This window comes from Mastigoproctus giganteus, chromosome 1 (genome assembly GCF_048544385.1).
Source record: "Mastigoproctus giganteus isolate SK-2022 chromosome 1, ASM4854438v1, whole genome shotgun sequence".
In the NCBI taxonomy this organism is placed as follows: Eukaryota; Metazoa; Arthropoda; class Arachnida; order Uropygi; family Thelyphonidae; genus Mastigoproctus; species Mastigoproctus giganteus.
The window spans coordinates 77,272,662-77,293,512 of record NC_143575.1 but is presented as its reverse complement, the minus strand read 5'-3'; the positions used below and the strand labels follow the sequence as shown (position 1 = coordinate 77,293,512).

The 20,851-nt window shown below is 38.7% G+C and overlaps 1 protein-coding gene across 2 annotated transcripts in view; it reads right to left on the bottom strand.

Moving 5' to 3' along the window:
• Nucleotides 1-20,851, bottom strand: part of LOC150090904 (pentatricopeptide repeat-containing protein 2, mitochondrial-like) — a 126,043-nt gene that overhangs the window by 19,436 nt on the left and 85,756 nt on the right. For both annotated transcript variants that reach the window (XM_090380593.1, XM_090380594.1), the window contains exon 8: nt 14,733-14,849. In XM_090380593.1, coding sequence (XP_090236719.1) covers nt 14,733-14,849 — 117 coding nt within the window. The remainder of the gene's footprint in view (nt 1-14,732; nt 14,850-20,851) is intronic.

Genomic DNA, 20,851 nt, shown 5'->3' with positions numbered 1-20,851 from the left:
ATCTCAAAGGTTTTTAATAATTTGAAAGCAAGTGGTTCTTTCATGTCTCAAAGGTGTAAATGTGGCAGAAAGACAATACTTCAAGAGCAAAGCTGTCATACTCTAAGAAGGATTCAGATGTTATTTGCTGCACACTGGATCCTATCCAGTGTGTAGCAAATAACATCTGAATTCAACCAAGCCCAGAACTGCCCTATTTCAATATATACCATGGGCAGGGAATTGAAAACAACGGGTACTGCCAGTCGCCTGCTAATTCAGAAACTATGTGCTTCAGAGAAAAACAGAAAAATCTGCTTGCAGTGGTGCTGAGAATGTCATGATTAGACAGTGGAACAATGGAAGAAAGTCATGTAGTCAGATGAATCATGAAACAACATTTTGCACTGAGGTAGGCAGAGGGTGTGGTGAGAACCTTACAAAGCAATGGACTCTGCTTTCCTTGTTAAGACAACCCAAGCATCTGGAGGTAGTATAGGGAATATTTTATTGGCACAGACTGGTCAGGTGATACCAGTAGAAGGTCGAATGTCACCCAGGGAGTACCTGAATTTTTTATCAGATCTACTGCACCCTGTAATATGATGGCCCCATTATGGATGACAATACAACAGTGCATTGTTCCAGAAAACATGACACAGATTTCCACCACTTCCCCAGCCCCACATTCACCCAATGTCAATCCTATTAGGAATGTGAAATATGGTGAAAAGATCTATTCAGCAGTTTAGTCCTCTTCCTTCAACTTTGTTGCAGTTTCACGATAATGTGCTGGAAGAATGGTTACAGCCAAACCAAAATGCACTAAAACACCTTACAGCATCCATGCCATGGCCATTAAAGGCAGTAATCCAATTCGATACTGAATAAAGGTTCGTATTGTTTTGGACAGCATGTATAGATTGCTAGATCAAAATGTAATAACAGATACTAACACCTCTTAGATGAAATTGAATGATTTCATCTGGGCAGTTTAAGTGATTTGCTTTTATTACTAATAAAGATAAAAATCACAATCAACAGCTTTCCTTTTGATGAAGATAAGAGTGAGTATTAAGTTTTTTAAATTTTCTTTTATTATAACTGAACTGTTGTTTTTGAATAACTAGACAAGCTTTTACCATTTTTTTTTAACCATTTTACTTTACTTTAAGATACTTGTGCTTACAAGTATGCACTCTCTGCATTACATATTGAATAATTATTGTTGGCCTCATGTTCTTGGTTTGCAGGTCTCTCCATGCGTCATCATTAGTGTAACAGGGCATACAAATTAGCATTAGTTGAGGCATACTATGCAAGAAAGCAAGCTTATGCAGCATCAGCCAAAAAAAAAAAAAAAAAAAAAAACACCTCCCATTTCACCCATCCATTCATGCCAAATGCCTGTCTAACTCAGTCTTAAATTTATTTAAGCTATCAACTTCCACAACAAGAGATCGAAGTCTGTCCAGCAATCAACCCACTGACTAAAGGTAAATTTCCACACATCTATTCTACAACTGTCTTTCCTCAATTTGAATCTATGCCTCCTCAAGGTTCGTAATCTGAGCAAGAGGAAGAATCCCATCAGCACTGATGGAGAGGTTGCAAGTAGCAATATCTCTCAGTCTGTATTTAGCCCTTGCTAAACTGTACCACTGGAGAATATTTATGTTCTCATATAAGTGTAGTGTCTATAAATCATTATATGTTTTAGTAATTTAAAATCAACCCCATTTGGAATAATATAAGTTGTTTCAAACTAGTACTTTGAAATGAAAAACTCAGGCTAGTGCTGAAGTGGACGTTAAGCTACATTCACGTGATGCTTTTCTGATGCAACAATGCATGCCTTAAGATGCAAGAAACACATGTTTAGGGTTGCACACCTCTTGCCATTCCCACAAGGCATGCTACTTTTTTGGTTTAGTCTAGAAAATGGTTGCTTTCTTTTCATCTTATTTTTAACTACTTTTAATAAATCACAAGTTATTCAACACCTGGGTAATTTTTCTATTTTGGCCTGTTCTGTTGTGCAGGCTGTGACTCCACAAAATGAGAGTTATTTTCAATATCTAATTGTTTCCCAGTGTCAGTTATATCTTCAGTATCATCTTTGGTCATCTGAAAAATGACAAATACAAAGGGTACTAGGAAAGTTTTGCAATACAGCTTTGTTTATTTAATTTTTTCAAAGTAATTTCCTCTACATTCAATACACCTCTCCATCCTCCGAAACCAATCTTTAAACCAGTTCTGCCAAGTTTCACTAGGGAGTAAAGCACACTCGTTGTCCCAAGCCCATAGAAGGTCCTCATCACTGGAAAACCGCCTCCCTTTTAGCTTCATTTTCACATGTGGGAACAGTGCAAAGTCGCAGGGAGCAAGGTCAGGACTGTAGGGAGGGTGCTCTAGAAGTTTCAGTCCTGTCGTGGTCAAATATTCGATGCAGGCTTTGGCGCGGTGAGCTGGAGCATTTTCGTGATGGCGGTACCAGGTGTCCATTCTTGACTTTGGCCGCAGGTTCTTCATAGATCCAATGACTTTAGGCAGGCATTGTTCAGTATACCACTTAGCTGTGACTGTCTTCTGCGTGTCCAAAACGACACATTCCACAATTCCACTCGATTTGAAAAATACAGCTATCATTTTCTTCTTTACAGATCTGGATTTTCTGACAATTACGGGTGTGTCGTCATCATCAAAGACCCAAACTGTGTTTTGAGCCTTGGTCGGCAGATCCTAATAGTACAGCCAAGTCTCGTCACCTGTCACGATGTTGTTCACATACCAAGATTGTCCCTTATCAAACTGTTTTAACATCTCCCGGCACCAAGTCACACGTCGTGTCATCTGCTCTTCAGTCAGTTGATGCGGCACCCAGAGAGAACAAAGTTTCTTCACGTGCAAATGATCTTGCAGAATCGAACGAATTGCTGGTGCATTTAAGCCCAAAGTATCCTCTATCTGTTGGTAGGTCACTCGCCTGTTTTCGTCAAGCATTTTCCTCACAGCAGTAACGTTTTCCTCCGTAACTGACGTTCGTGGCCTTCCCGGCCTCTTAGAATCCTCCAGAGTGAAATTTCCCCTTTGGAATTCTCTATACCACCTGAATATCGTTGTACAATGTGGACAATCATCATCTAGTGCAAGAGTCATTTCTTCTAAGCACTGGTCTATGGTTAAACCACGCACGAAATTATACCGCAAAACTGTCCTTATCTCATTTCGTGACCACGATGCCATCGCAAGCACTTTACACTCTCACTACTAATGAATAACTGAGCCCATTGACTTGGCACGGTGGCTACTATGCACGTATGAACATGTCTCAACATGCAGCAACAAGGAGCTTCCTGTGATTCATTGTTGCGTCATATTGCAAAACTTTCCTAGTACCCTTTGTAATAATTAATATTATAAGAATTCCCAATGGGAATTTCATACATAATAAACACTAACATTTTTTATTTATTTATTTTTTTCTTTTCAGCTCTCAACATGTGAGGAAATGTGGCTACAAATTGCCTAAGAATTCAATGACATGGAATTTCCCTCATTGTCTGGGGGTGCTTGACAGGAAACATGTTGCACTACACTGTACAGAAAATAGTATAAGCACCTTTTATAACTTTAAGGTGACATAAGTATTATTTTGCTGGCTGTTGTCGATGCAAATTACTTGTTCCAATGTACTCCATTTTGCAATACACTTATCAGTGGGGAATTGCATTTGCCAGAGCCGACTGACCTTGGGGCCTGATTTGTTAATTCCTTATCTGCTCCTGGTTGATGACCCATTTCCACTTATAACTCACGTCAAGGAAACCATTGTCTGCAAATTTGCCAAAAGGATCTCCAAGAAGAGTATATAATTATTGGTTGTCAAAGGCATGCCATATTGTGGAAAACGCATTTGGTTTGTTGGTGTCAGTGTTCACAATATTTCAAAAGCCATTAGCAATTAAAACTTCTACAGCTGAAGATATTGTGCTTGCTTACATATACCTACACAACTTTTTAAGAAAAACTCTGCTTCAAGACAACTGTAAAACCCACCAAGAACATTAGACCAGGAAACCCCAATGAGGGCTCACTGATAGAAGGTGCTTGGAGAATGGTTATTGAGAATAACACCAGGATGAAAAATCTACAAAGCACACCAAGAAAACCTGGTAATGATGCTAAAACGATTCAAAAAATTTCATGAATTATTTTATGTCAAATGAAAGATGTTTTACCACACTATCACAATGTGTTGTTTCTTTCCAGTCCTTAGTTCATCTCCCTCCAGTATAAACAAGAGAAAAACAAAAGGTATTTATAGGCAAACCAGCCGGATTTGTAAGTATCAATCTACAGAAGATCTTATTTTCTTAATCACTTTCACATGTTCTTGGTGAAAATAAGACCTTAGGCTTTTAATTTTATTTAGAACCAATTTTAAATATATAGAGTACTTAAACCTTAACTGCTGAAGAGCATCTTGTCTCATTACTCATTTTTATAATTTTTATCAGCAGAATGCCAAAGTGCAGGGAATTTTCTGTAGTCTTCCACAAAATTTAAACTTTGTTTTGCACTATAGTCCATGATATTGGAATTTCTGGATATAGCAAAGGACCTGGTTCTCAAAACTATTCACTTGCTGACCTGAAGACTAGTGTTGCACAATATGTTGCAAGGAGATTCCCAACCACACTGGGAAGCACTCGTGCCTACTTTCATGTCATTTGTTATTTGGTTTTTAGGAGCATTAGCAACTAAGGCCATATTGCTGCGGGAATATGCGGTGGTCATTCCCTGACCTTTTCGCATCCTCCGCATTTGGTGGTGACGGGATCGAACCCCGGACAAATCAAGAAGCGTGTGCTACGCACTGCCGCTCCTGCCCACCTGGCTACGGAGGCGTCACTTTCATGTCATGTGCACCAGTTTGACGCATATTGCACTATATGCATCACTGTGTCTCTAGTTGCACGAAAGGAGGCACTATCTAAATTAGCCTTAGTAATGGAGTTGGAAATGTTTGAATCCAGACTTAGTCGTCACAAGGATTCAGTCCTTCGGTACATCACACCTTGCTGTCAACCATACAAGACCACTATGGAAAAATTGTACTTTTAAAAGCCTACTTCTAATACTCACTGGACTCAATGCTACATCTGAGTAAGCTTGATCGTGCCTTGAATCTGCTGGGCACCTACAACCTCATGCCAAAAGTACCACGGTAGAGGAGTTCCTCACTACCATTAAACTGAACTTACTAAACAGACCTAATAAATGAACCACATTCTGTTCCACCATGGGACAATCTAATATCAACATTACAGCATCTGATTTCAAACTGGACTGTCCATGAGTGTCTCACCACTAGTAGCCACAGCTCCTTTAGCATTTGTAGTAAGCAGCCATCGTATCATCTGTCCTATGCACTTTGCCATTAAGACTGCCAAGTGGGACACTTCGACACAATGATAAAGCAACTTCTTGATCACTACCAGCCTGATTACTTGCACATGTCAGCCACACAGAAGGCCGAGTTTATTACTACCCTGCTTCAGAAGGCATGTCAGGTGGCTTTGTTTAAGAGGAAACCAACAAAAGAACAGCCTGGTGGACTCCAGAACTCACCCCTCCCCCGGAAACAACTTAAATTCTCCAGAAAGCGACTTCAAAGGACATGTAGGGTGGGTAGGAACAGATTACTGCTCTTCATGAAGAGTTTAAATCCCTTCGCAGAACATATGTAAACACATATGTTCGTACCCTGAATCTGCTGGACACCTACAAGAAGCAAAAAGCTTGACAGAAGCATATGCAAAATGAGAGCAACAGAGATCCTTGGGGCCCTTATAATAAAATTGTGAGATATAATCAATTCAACAAATGAAGAGGGTTCTTTGGAAACCACTAGCTGGTCTAAGACCATGGAGATCATCATTAGTCAATTTGTAATTCAGCATGACCCACATCAAAATTTTCTGCAACAGGACAAAACCAGCTTTGTGCTCCAACTGGTCAGGAGCATGTTTTCTCTGCCCAGGAGGTGGGGGATGCATTCAAAAAATTTCAGTCTTGACCTGATCGAAGGGGACCTACAACTAAGGTAATGAAAAGAGCTTGGAATATTGCTCCCAACTTTCTCTGCAAAGTCTTGAAGCCAGGACGGAGCCTTCTTGAAGGTTCCTTCCTGGCTAGTTGAAAACAATCTACTAAAATGAGGTTATCCCCAAGGATCCCTCTGCTATTCCAGATTTGGCTCCATATCTGGAATAGCAGAGTACCATCCCATTGCAATCCTTCCTATCCCTAGGGAAAGTCTTGGAGAGACTCCTCTTGTTTAGGCTGCTAACTTACTATAGAATCAAAGAACTCCAGGCACAAAACCAATATGGCTTCACTGTGAGGAAATCCACTATTGATGCTATCCACCAAATCACCAAGATCAAGGAATAGTCAACAGCCAAATACATGTTAGATATTTTTGTGCATTTGACAGGGGTGTGGTGGCCTAGCATTAGCATTATCAGATGAATCAAGCTGGCTAAGCCCTCGCAGCAAATCTATCAATACTTTACAGATTACTTCAACAACAGAAAGTTAATCAGTAAAATGCTGTAGAACTAGATAACCAAGGCAACTTCCAGAGGCTGCCCAAAGGGCTCCATCTAGGCCTGGCTGTTTGGAATATGGTGCTGGATGGTCCTGCTGGTCAGTGGTCCTACCCAGGCCAACACTGTCCTCAGCTCTTAAGAAGTGGGCTAATCTACACAAGCTTGCTGCATCTACAACTAAGACAAAAATGCTTCTTATAAAAGGTAACCCGAATATCTGCAGATCCCTGGTTATCAAGCTGAACCAACAATCTCTCAAGTGCCACCAGTTTGTAAAACACTTTGGCATTATCACAGAAATGGAGCTTTACCCCACATCTTGACTACATCAAGGAGAAGATTAAAGTGTGTATTGCATTATAAGCTCAGGTTACCAAAACAGATGGGGATCACAAGGGAAGAGCTATGTGGCACAGGTATAAAGCTGATTTCCTCCCAATTGTCTGTTATGGGGCCCCAGCCTGGTTTCACAGAGTAGATAAAGTCACAATTGCAAACAAACTTAGTCAGATCCAGAGACGCTTTCGCTTTAGAATGACTAGGGCCTGCTGTCCAACCACCACTGCAGCCCTATGAGTTATCACTGGTATGCTACCCCTCGACTTACATATCACCTTCCTTGGACCGACACATTGTTTACGCCGACACCAGCCAGTGGAATTTATGGGGCTCACCACCATGCCCAATCAGGAAATCAAGACTGAAATGAAGCAGTTATGCGGTACACAAACTTGGGAAAACTCTTGGACGCTTGGTAATAAAGGGGAGATCACCAGGGACTTCACTCCTGAGATAAGCCTGGCTAATCCCCAACTTGGAAACCACCAATGTTATAACTGGTCACAGTTCAACTGGGACTGGACAATGATAAGGTAACCATCTCATACAAAACTAACAACAGTATATTTTCTACTGTTGGCATTCGTGGCAAGCAGACATGCCCATTAACAGCTCTTCATAGCGACATTAAAGAAGCACAGATAAGAGGGGATTAAAGCGGATTAGTGAAGTAGAGCAGGATTTCAAAGGTTTTTAGTATATTGTAACGTTTCTTTAATAAGTTTTTTCCCTGTAATAGTTCAATTTATATTACACTGGTGTGTTATAAATACTTAAGGACCAACACTATTTCTAAAGGTTACAACCACAAAATCAAATGAAACAGCCTATGGCAATTTGCATAACTGTGGCCATTCAGTAGAAAGCTGGTGCACATGCAAAAATTTGGATCGTGATGAGAGGGCTCACATAAACAGATAAAAGCAGCAGTTATGTGCAAATTACCGAATGGTGAGCATGATTGTTACAGATGGATGTGGATGACTAAAATAAAATAACTGGGGTAAAATAACTGGGAAGCCCGAGGAGTGTGGCTGCAGAGTTTGGTATTGCCCATAGCATTGTTGGCCTTCAGAAAGACAGGTACAGCTGTTCGAAGGACCAGTGGTGATCATCCACGAAAAACAACGCCCAATGATGACTGCTATACACTCTTAGAGGCCAAGAGGGACCGATACCAAACAGTGGGATCCACTGCAAACCAGCTGCACACGATACAGCATATTGCAGTTTACTGTGTCCCTTTAACACCTGCCCATTGGAGACACCATTTACAGTGGTGCATAGAACACAAGGACTGGACAGCAGCACAATGGGGTAAGGTACTGTTCACTGATGACAGCAGATTCAGTCTCAGCAGCGATTCTGGATGTCAGCTAATCTGGCGAGAAGTTGGCACATGTTACCACCACCAAACATCACCGAAAGGGATTGATATAGCAGTCAAGGTGTTCTTGTCTGGGGAGGTGTAATCTTGGATAGCTGTACACATCTCCAGATACTGGAAGGCTGTAACTGGTATTCCTTTCCCATGTGCATCTGTTCCGAGGTGCCATTGGCCGAGTTCATGTTTATGGAAGATAACGCCACACTCCATCGCACTGCAGCTGTTGATATGCTTTTGGAAAGTGAGGACATTGTTCGTATGGTTTGGCCTGCCCGTTCAGCCGATCTAAATCCCATCAAACACATATGGGACACTCTGGGGAGATGCCTAGCGGCATATCCACACCCACCAGAAAGTGTTCACCAGCTGAAGATGGCGCTGACAGAGGAATGGACAATGTTACCCCAAGAACTTATCAACAACATTGTTCGAAGTATGGACAGGGGGTGCAAAGCTTGCATCGACATTAGGGGTGGCCATATCTCCTACTGAGGACCATCTCTTCCCTTTGTTCCATCTTTGGCAGTGATGCATCTGTATCATGGCAGCCAATGCAATGTTGCCATTTTTGAATCAAGTCCACCTGTACCGTTTTGTTTCCGCTGTTGTGTCGGTGTTGTTTCCTTCATCATTTCTGTACCTCACGAGGTTCCTTTGGTATGCTTTTCCCACATCCAGGCCACTCCTACGAGAAGCTACAGGTGAAAACCTGACTGATCCTTAAGGATCAGTCAGGTTTTCACTGTAGTATATAAATATAATTTTTTGAAAGTTTGTTTTATTAATAATTAGCAAATTTCATAATGGTTATTACAAGATCTGCCTTGAACAATTCGTCTGAGGGTACCATGACGCATGGAAATAGCCGATTTCCGGGTGAGTCATGATTTTATCCTTTGTAGAACCTGTGGCATGTATTCCAAGGTAGACCGAGTGGATAATCCTAGCTCACTTGGAGATTCTTTTCTTTGTCACTGTTGTAAGGAGTGCACCGATTTTAAGTTACAATTTGGTGCATTGCTAGAACAATTTGAATCACTGAAAAAACGGGTGCTTGCCCTCGAAAATAATGTAACTGGGAGCTCGTCAGGGAGTCAAGACTCTAGCAACCTACCAAGTGATGCACTCCCGATTCGGGCCCCAGAGCAGAATAACTAAGTGCAAACTACTCTGGTTCAAAAGGACTTAGTTCTATTAGGAGATTCCATTGTCAGGGAAACGGGAAATATTTTTTGTAATAAGGATAGGTGAACTAGAACCAGGGTATGTCTGCTGGGAGCAACCATTAATGATGTCACCAACAAACTGTCAGATTTTAATGGGGGAAAAGAGAATATTATTATTCATGTGGGGACTAATGACATTAAGCACACACGATCTGACGATTTGTTAAACAAATATATGACCATGCTGAAGAAATGTTGCAAGTCACAATGTCTACGTGTCTGCAATTCTGCCCAGGAACGATAGGAGGGATTATATGCTGAAAGCCTTGTGGATTAACTTAAGAATTGAAGGACTCTGTAAGGCTTTTGGGGGGAAATTTCTATCAGCCAGGCCTGCACTTGTAGGTAGAAGGAATCTGTTTTGTAGAGACGGGATACATTTAAACAGAGGTGGTGCAAAGGTTTTTGCCAGTATTATTGAGAATACCTTAAAGGTTCAGGGAACTGCTAGTTTGGGGGGGGGGGACAAGGGTATAGATACACATTTATCTGATAGTATTGGTCAAATTAACTCTTGCATATACCTCAAGCGTATTTGTTTGTTACCGCAATAGAACATAGTAGCAAGATGTTCCGAGGTCAAAGTTTTTCAAATGAGCTGAGTGGGTAGCAAATGCCAGGGAAGCGAGCTTAAATAACTTTAAGGGGTGTGTCAAGGTGGTTATCTATACAAGAACACTAAGTCTTAATTGTTTATACGGTAATGTCAGAAGTGTCATCAATAAAATGAGTGAATTTGAACTGTTGGTTAGGACAAGTAACGCTGATATAAAAGGGCGTACAGATATGTTGTGCCACCCAGAGATAAGGGATGATGAGTTTCAGTACGGTATGTATAATGTATTTAAGAAGGACAGGGAAGATAGAAGGGGCCGTGGGGCTTCTTATCAAAAGTAGCCTGAGCACAATGAAAGCTTTCCCGGATTCAGATGTTTCGCATGCTAGTATAGAATCTGTATGGCGTGAAATAGTTGGAAGCAAAGGTATATAATGAGAGTGGAAGTAATCTACAGGCCAGGTGATTGTGAAGATTATGATGAGGGCCTCTACGTGCAAATGGAACGGGCAAGTAAGCATGAATGCCTTATGGGTGATTTCAATTTGCCTCTAATTGATTGGAGCAAATGGGAAGGAAACTCCACACGGGAGACAAAATTTTTAAAGTCAACTAGATGATTACATTGTTGTTTTTGATTTTCATAAATGACATCGACGAAGGGATAGAGGGCGTGATGTCTAAATTTGCAGTTGATGTAAAGATTGATAGAGTAGTTAATGATTGTCACCAAGCAGAGCTTCTTTAGAATGACCTAGATATACTTCAGCAATGGTCAGAAAAATGGCAGATACGCTTTAATCCAGCAAAGTGTAAGGTATTGCACCTGGGGAAAAGTAACCCCAAAATAACTTATACACTTGGAGGAGCTGAACTAAAGCTGGTAGTGGAGGAAAGGGACTTTGGTATTGTCTCTGAGCATTGTAGACTGGTTGCAGGGGAAGGGGGTCCATGGTGTCCTATCGATGATTTATCGAACAATCACTAGTAGAGATAAGGATGTCATAATCTCATTATATAAGGCTATTGTTAGACTACACTTGGAATACTGTGTTCAAGTATGGAGACTGCACCTAAAGAAAGACATTGTTCTTCTTCTTCTACAGGTAACTTGCCTGGTGAGATCGGCAAAAGGACGTCTATATCAGGAAAGACTTCGAATATGTGGGTTACAGAGCTTGGAAACTAGGCACCTTAGAGGAGACTTGACTGAGGTGTTTAAGGCTCTGAGAGGCATAAGTAAAATGAATAAGGATGAACTTTTCATGGTTATAAATGATTCTAGAACTAGGGGCCATAATTTAAATTTACAGGAGAGTTGTTTAGACTGGATTGCAGGAAGTTTTATTTTAGCTAGCAAGTTATAAATTACTGGAATAAGTTACCTAAGGGAGGAGGGAAATGCATAGGTTGTCTATTTCCTTTTCCCTTATTAATTTTTATTATTATTATTTTTTAAATTTTCTTATTATTATTGATTTGTTTTTTTATTATTATTTTATGTATTTTTTGTTATTTTATTTTATGTATTTTTTGTTATTTTATTTTATTATTATTATTTTTTTTAATTTTTTTTTTTTTGGCTGGTGCAGCATAAGCCATAGGTTTCCTTGCACCATGTGGCCATTACTATTACTAATACTAATATTTATCTTGATCTCAGAAACTAACTTCTACTATCTACCAATCTTACTTCACTTGATCCTTACCACAACTTCAAAAGTAAAGGGGCAGTGAATGGCTCTTCACTGCCCTCTACTTCAGCTAGAATGTGGTGCAAAAAATGTTGAAGTGTGTAAAAAGTTTCTTTGTCCTCTTCAACAATAATGACATTGTGGAAGAATAAACATGTTTACATATCGACACTGGAAAAGAACATAATGAAAAAAAAATAATAAATAATAAATAATAATAATAATAATTAGAAAGTGGGGGGTTACAAACGCCAATGAAGCATTGCTTCAATAGTTCACCACATAAAGAAGTGCTGGATTTTCAGTCTGATCTTGAAGGGCCAAGCTGAAAAATTTGCTAAACAATTTGAACACGACGATGTATGTAACAATAGTTGGCTGGATCGATTTAAAAACCGAATACAAACATATTAAAACAAACAATATGTAGGTATATACTAATATTATTTTTCTCTCTAATATTTCTTTTATTTTTTGAATATCTTTTTATCAAGTTATTGAGAATTAAAAAAAAAAAAAAAGGAGGTTGATTTAACTCACTGATATAGCAATTAACGGTTATAACGAGGAAATTTTGTTGGTCCCTTGATGTTAGATATAACCAAGTTCGACTGTATATTATTAATTTCACGTGGTATACGAGTGGTATTAAATATAGTAATAATCTTAAAAAACACCTTACCTCTCTGAATTCATTGAGACAGAGAGTCAAAATGAAAACAGAAAATACTGCATTATTATTTGGAGAAAACTGGTGGAAAAAAGTACTTGGAAGGATATGATTTCATAAAATGAAACTTTTTAAAAAATAATAGAAACTAATGGTAAACCAGTGGTATTCGCTTTTTTTTTTTTTTTTTTTTCCCCCGACATATCCTTTATAATTTAAATTTTTTTTGTTGATGTACCCTTTTTTTTTTTATGTATCCCTTATAATTTTCTTAAAGAATATTTTAATCTGTTGTATTTCTTTTCTATAAAATTTACATTTCTTAAATATAGTAAACTTTTTTTTTTTTTTTTATGAAAACCCCAAACACGAAAGGTATCAAAACCTATAGTACTCAGTACCGTGCATGGGTTGAAGGAGAAGTATGGGGGGAGGGGGATGCCAGAAAACTTTGCTCTAGAGACTAAACATGGGTTTCACCACTTCAAGCCTCCAATAAGCAAAGTGGTGAAAGTCATCTACCACCTGTGTTAAATCCACACTCTAAAATCATTAAAATGTGGCAATTTTAAAAAAGAAAAAAAAAAAAAAAAAACCAATATTTTATAATTTTGAAATATTAAAACAGCAAACTGGCACATGTATCAATGACCACAGTTGTTTTTAAGAATCCATGTGCAAAGAGGAGTGACATTTCTTCCTTTGTAATATGCTTGGTTCAAGTTAAAGGACTATCTTGTCCTTTAACTTGTTTTTGGGGCCAGAAGGATTTAAACTGCACAGATAATGCAAATGTTTGTTGTTATTCTAACAGCAAACTTGCCTTTGCAACAAGCTGCATTATTATGGCACTACTTTCAAAAAAAAAGTTGCCATTTGTCTAAAAGATGAGACATATGACAGCCTATTGTAGGCCTAACCAGTCCCTCATCAGGTATTAGATGGTTTCTAGTGACAACAAGTAGACAAAACAGGTGTAAAGAACTGTTCCATGTTTCCCCTGTATAAGAAATCAGTTTTAAAATTTGTATCAGAGCTAAAGTTATCTGTTTAAAGTAGTCCAATATTAAGCAACTCAGTTCAAAAGCAAGTTTGATTTGCTGTGGGAATTAAGACCATTGTATTATCTATGAAGTCTGAATCCTGTTGTCCCCTCTCCCCTCAAAAAAAAAACCGGAAGTACAAGACAGTCATCATAAATGATTATAGCTGTAAATAAATTCAGTTCCTTAATATTCACTGAAATTTGCTCCTCTAAAACTGTTCATTTACTAGGTATGATGCTCTATAATCTGGAAAATTTTAAAATCCAGCACCTTTCAATCCCCGAGGGTGCCAGATTTTAAAGTTTACTGTACAATTTTAAGAAAACACCTGATTACAGTGCTTACCTGATGATGACTAAAAAATTAACCCGAATACATGATTAATACAAACTGAATTGAAATTAGACCACGCATGGGAAAAGTAAAATTTCCAAAAAGTGTCACCAGGGTGCATTTGACAATACATGGAGCTACACAACACACAGCACAGCACAATTTATGTGATCAAATTACAATAGTTATTGTAAAAGTGGATCAAAGCACTCTGCAAACTTTTGCTTGTGAAATATCTTGTTGTCGCAACACCTCTCTCTCTGGCAATGGCAGATGACTGTAAATTCCGTGTTGTGCAGAAAGCCACAGCAACAGTGATTATGTCAACAACAATACTTGCAAATGGGTGGGCATCCTCTCTCAGGAGTTACAGACAATGCAATGCAGCAAGCTATTTCTTAAAATTTCCATATCACTCTTGGAAAGGACCATTTCTTAACTTGTTTTAAACAGTGCACTTAAAAAGTGCAGCCATGGCATTACTGTTGTTCTAGGGAAAATGTTTTATGAACAAAACATCCTTCATTTGCAGAACCATGATGATTTTTGTTAGCTACTGTAATTACATCAATTTTCATATGCATTATTATCATATCAAATATAACCATATTGTGTTCATTGCTGGTCATGCCAAGAAACTTTGTATGCTGACTACATGTAGTGCCAAGAGCCCAAGGAATCACTTTTTTTTTTTTTTTTTTTGCTTTTGTTTTCATACAGCCTAGACAATGGTTATTACAAACTTCATCACCAAACAATTCATAGGCAGTTTCATCTCTGGGGCCACTCACAGATGGCTAAAGTGACACAATTTACACCTTGTATAACTTATTTCTATGTTACTAGTATCATCTTTTATCAGTTATGATTATTTTTCCTTACTGTGGACTGGCAAATATCAGCACTGTACTTCATATGTACTGGGATATCTTGACCCACCACAGATCGTAGAATAAAGAAAACATCATCAAGCCGATCCATTTCTGCAAGGGAAATTAACTGAAAAGGAAAATAATTATTTATCATAATATCCTTTATAACGAAGAAATCAGTGGGTTGAGGTGGAGAGAAGGAACATTAATTTTAATAAGAAATATATATATAATGCTGACATGAAATAATGAACTCAATAAGGGCAATTGTCAATAAATTTACAGACAGACACTTTATAAAGAACTTTAGAAGCAAAAATAAAATGTAAAATCAATCTGATGTAAAAAAAATAAATAAATAAATAAAGAAAGAAACATTCAAGTATAAAACTGAAGATACATTATTAAATTCAGTGTTGGTAGTTTAATTTAAATGGTGCATTACTATTCAAACAAAAATATTCAAACTGGAAAACAGACAAAAAGTACTCTACAGCTAACAGGGTATGCCAACTACCTTTCTCAAAAACAGAAAGAAATAAACACAAAACAACTAAATAAACTGTTTGCTAGGTGCATTACTATTTGCAGAGGTATAAGATGGAAGGAAGCAAGCTTATAACAGCATCAGGCAAAAAAAAAAAAAAAAAAAAAAACACTTCCCATTTTACTCATCCATTCGCTCCAAAAATTTGTCCACTTCTTCCTTGAATTTATTTAAGCTATCAACTTCCACAACAACAGATGGAAGTTTGTTCCAGCAATCAACTACCTTCTGGCTAAAGGCAAATTTCCGCACATCTATTTGACAACTGTCCTTCCTCCATTTGAGTTTATGGCCCCTCAGGTTTGTAATCTGAACAAGAGGAAGAATCCCATCAGCACTGAGCCTGCTCCATCCATTCAATGCCTTATACACTTCAATCAGATTGCCTTACAGGTGCCTAGTCTCCAGACACTACACTTTGCAGAACTTAAGCCTTTCTTCATAAGAGCATATCCATAATTGATGCCGCCAACTCTGACCAATTATAACTTTATAAACATAAATAGGGGCTTAAAGGGGAACAGGTATCCTGTGTGTTATCAGACACTCAGCCTAAAACACTGATGGATCCAATATCTCTCTATTACAGAAGATTTAGGAGAAGTCCGGTTGACCTGCCTCCCTAAAATCCACTCATGCACACCTTCTCGATGGTAAGCCCTGTTACGTCACTTAGGTGGCAACGAACGTGTAGAGTGGTTCTCTTCAAGACGGTTGGTCAGCGTGAAGAGGAAAAGACCAAACCCTCCAGCACATGAAAGCACGACGAAACAAATGGCCCTCAGTCCCCAGCAGCTTTCACTCTCCCTCTTACGGCAGCGAGAGGATCAGAGTGGAAGCAGAGGGTGCTAAGAATCTCTGGGTACGACCAGGCTGCCATGCACGGAAAATGAACTTGGCCTGTTATAACCTAAGAACACTCATCGGTGAAGACAGGATATTAGAGCTGGAAAAGGAATTGGAAAATGTGAATTGGAATATCATCGGTTTGGCTGAAACAAGAAGAAGAAATGAATCACTTATAAGTTTACCAAGTGGAAATCTGCTGTACACTAATGGAAACAGTGAAAGAAGTGAAGGTGGAGTTGGGTTTCTGGTCCATAAAGATTTTAAAAACAACATTTTGGAATTCAAAAGTACATCACCAAGAGTGTCAAGACTAATACTCAAGATTTCTAAGAGATACAAGCTAAAGATTATAATGATTTATGCACCAACATCGAGCCATGAGGATGAAGAGGTTGAAGAAATGTATACAGAAATGGAGAGTCTTCTAGATGACCAAAAAACCCACTACACTATTATTATGGGAGACTTCAATGCTAAGGTTGGAAAAAGACAAAACAGCGCAGAAAGGGGAACAATAGGAAATTTTGGAATTGGTGAAAGAAATGAAAGAGGTGAAAGACTTGTGGAATTTGCAGAATCTCAAGGATTGTCAGTAATGAACACTTTTTTCAAGAAAAGGGTGAACAGAAAGTGGACATGGAAGAGTCCAAATGGATTAACTACTAATGAAATCGACTTCATCCTCACTAACAGAAGATATATTGTGAATGATGTTACTGTCCTGAATAAGGTAAATGTTGGAAGTGATCACAGAATGGTAAGATGTACACTTGATATAGATGTAGGAAAGGAAAGGAAAAAACTGACCCGAGTAAATAATACAAAGGTCTTTGAGATAACAGAAGAAGAGAAAAAGCAGTATGTACTGGAACTTAAGAACAAGTATGAGCTTCTCCAGACTGCTGAGGACCAAGATATCGACGAGGAATATTACAACTTTTTGAAAGTGATAAAGCCCAAGAAACCTATAGGGAAAAAGAAATCCAAAGAAGAAAAAATTAGTCAACAAACACTTGTCATGATGAACCGAAGACGACAAATGAAAAGCAAGAAAAACACTGACAGGGAGAAAATTGAGTATACTGAGTTATGCAAAGCCATTAGAAAGAGACTCAGAGAGGACATAAGAAGATTTAACACAAGAAAAGTAGAACAAGCATTAAGGGAAAACAAAGGAATTAAATCAGCAGCCATGAGCAGTAATACAGAAAGACAAATGATACTGAAACTGAAGAATAGCGATGGTGTACTTATAAACAGCAGAGAAGGCATAATTCAAATAGCAGAAGACTACTATAGAGAATTATACAAGGAGCAGGGGAATGATGCCAGCAGTGGGGAAGATGGATTGCAAAGTAGCAACACATACGACATACCCAATATTCTTCCTGATGAGGTAGAACATGCATTGAAGAAAATGAAGAATCAGAAAGCCCCGGGGGAAGATGAAGTTACTGTAGAGTTGTTAAAATTGGGAGGAAGAGACATAACACAAAAACTGGCAAGGCTCTTCACAAAGTGCATTAGAAAAGGTGTGACACCTAAGCAGTGGAATAATGCAATCATAGTTTTGCTGCATAAGAAAGGAGATAAATCAGAAATTGGAAATTATAGACCAATTAGCTTGCTATCCCACATCTACAAGTTGTTCACAAGGGTCATTACTAACAGATTAGACAGAATACTTGATGAGAATCAACCGAAAGAGCAAGCTGGTTTTAGGACAGGATTCTCAACTATGGATCACCTTCATGTAATATCACAGCTAATGGAGAAAGCAAATGAATATAAAACACCATTATGCCTGGCATTTGTGGATTATGAAAAGGCATTTGACTCCATACAGCATAAGGCAATGTTTCGGGCACTGGAAAGACAAGGCATTGATACCCCATATATTATGATTTTGAAGAAAATATATGAGAGTGCTACCTCCTTTATTAGACTAGATAAAGACAGTAGGAAATTTAAAATTGAGAAAGGAGTTCGACAAGGAGACACAATATCTCCGAAGCTGTTTACTGCTGCCCTTGAGGAAGCTTTCAGAAGATTAGACTGGTCGCAGAAAGGAGTCAATGTGAACGGAGAGTACCTAAACCATCTACGATTTGCAGATGACATTGTGGTCATTAGCCACGATCCCAACGAATTAGAGGAAAATCTTAATCAGTTATGCACAGCTAGTAAGGATTTTGGACTAAAGATGAATATGGCTAAAACAAAAGTAATGATGAACAAGTATGCCACAGAAAGGGAAATAAAGATTGAAGGAGCAGCAATTGAAAAGGTGGAGTCATATACTTATCTGGGACAAGTCATTAGCTGTAATAATGATAAATGGCTGGAAGTCAAGAGAAGAATAAATTTTGGATGGATAGCATTCAGGAAATATAGTCACATACTGAAGAGCAATATCCCAGTTTGTCTGAAACGTAAAATAATGAACCAATGTATACTCCCCACCATGACTTATGGAAGTGAAACTTGGGCACTCACCAAAAGAATGGAAGAGAAGCTGAGAACTACACAGCGAAGAATGGAACGAATCATATTGGGAATCAGACTGTTAGATAAGAAGAGAAACACATGGATTAGGCAACAAACTCAAGTAAAGGACATTCTTATCAAAACTAAAGAACTAAAATGGTCCTGGGCAGGACACATAGCTCGAAGACATGATGACAGATGGACTAAGAAAATAACAGAATGGTATCCAAGAGGAGCTAGAAGAAAACCTGGAAGACAAAGGCGGAGATGGATAGATGAAATTCATGAGTTTGTGGGTAGTAAATGGATGGCCAGTGCTCAAAACAGAAGGAACTGGAAAGTTGCTGGAGAGGCCTTCATCCTGCAGTGGATTGAAAATGGCTGATGATGATGATGAAACATAAATAAAATAAAATTACAGCTAAAATAAATAAAATCGACTGTAAAATGTAGTATAATATAAAAACTTTTAAAAATACTATGCATTAAAAAAAAACGTTAAACCCGTACTACTATGAAACTTTAAATACTATGCATTAAAAGCATTAAACCCGTACTACTATAAAACCGAAGCTTTTGGTGGTATCTGCTGCCTTCCACAACATAAGTAGTGCTGCATCAACAATTCATTAAAAAGCACTAAGCCTTCCCAGCAGACCCAGGGTGACTTATGGTACCTGCGCATACTCCTTTTCCCATATATCAGCACCGGAAGTGGCACAGGGCTGTACGACCTTAAAATGCTCATCCCTATCCAGGATAACAGTCTCAAACATTACATTAATCCTACAACCTTTATCCCTATTCAAGCTATGATCACACAAAGAACAAATCCTTAGGCTCTCCAGCCACTTCCGGTTCCAGAAACCCTCTACCTTATCTGTAATTACAGCTCCTTCAGCTGTTATACCATGCCCAGTTTCCCAGGCATGTTCCGCTACGGCCGATCCAGAGACATTAGATAACCTAAGTGCCCTGCTATGCTCCCCTAGTCTATCGCATAATCTGCGCTTAGTCTCACCTCATAAGAGCACACTCTTATTCCCCTCACAAGCCTCGTTTGCCCTGCTCTGTACTCATTCCAGCAACTCCGCACCCTTCCTAAAATGAGGAATCCAGACCTGTAGGCAGAGCTCAAGGTGTGGCCTGACCACTGCCTTATACAATGGGATAATCACCTCCTTATCTCTGCTAGCAAAATTCCTATATATCATTGACAAGACCCGATGACCTCCACTGTCAGCCTATCTGCATAATTACTGCATGTCTTTTTCATTCTCCACTACCCTGAGTTTAGTACCGCACAGGTGGTATGTTTCTCTGGGGTTACTGCTACCCATATTCAGTACTTTGCATATGTTAAACTTCAGTTTCCACTTCTCAGCCCATCTGTCCAACTTTTCTAGATCCTGTTGATTTTAAATACCATCATTACTGTCATTAACCACACTGTCAACCTTTATATCATCTGCAAAACTTAAGACTTTAATCCTGATATACCTTCATCAATATCATTAATAAATACAGTACACAACAATGGGCCCAACACTGAACCCTGGGGGACTCCACTAACAACATTACTCCACAAAAAGCAATGTCCATTGATTACCACTCTCTGTCTTCTCCCACTCAATCATCCCTTTATTCATAGCAGCAATTTTCCCGTAATGTCATACTGCTCCAAGTGATATGATATCAAAATTATTTTTTGCATTCTGTTCCTTTGTGACCACATCATAATATCCAATCAAACTGGTCGGACAAGTCTTCCCCTTAACAAATCCATGCTGTGTATGAAATATAACTGCTGTCTTGTCTAGATGATCATGCAATGCTTCTTTAACCAGTGACTCCATTATTTCCCTGGAACAGAAGTTAAAATAACAGATCTGTAATTGCTTGTGTTATTCTTTAATCCCCCTTTGTGAATTGGATATACATTTACACATCTCCAGTCCATGGGAACCTCCCTTGAATCCAATGATTCAAGGGAGGTTCTGCTACCTTCTTTAATATAACTGGATAGATTCCATCCATCCCAGGTGCCTTTCTTATGTTTAACTTCAACAGTTTCTCCTCCAGCTGGCTCTCAGTTATTATAAATTCCTTTAGCTCCTTGTTACAGTTTGATAAATTTCTGGTATTCTCCTCCCTAAATAACTCCCCATGTGTGAATGTAGATGCAAAATCCTCATTCAGTTTTTCACCTATTTGATCAGGATCATCAACAGTCAAACCATCGATAT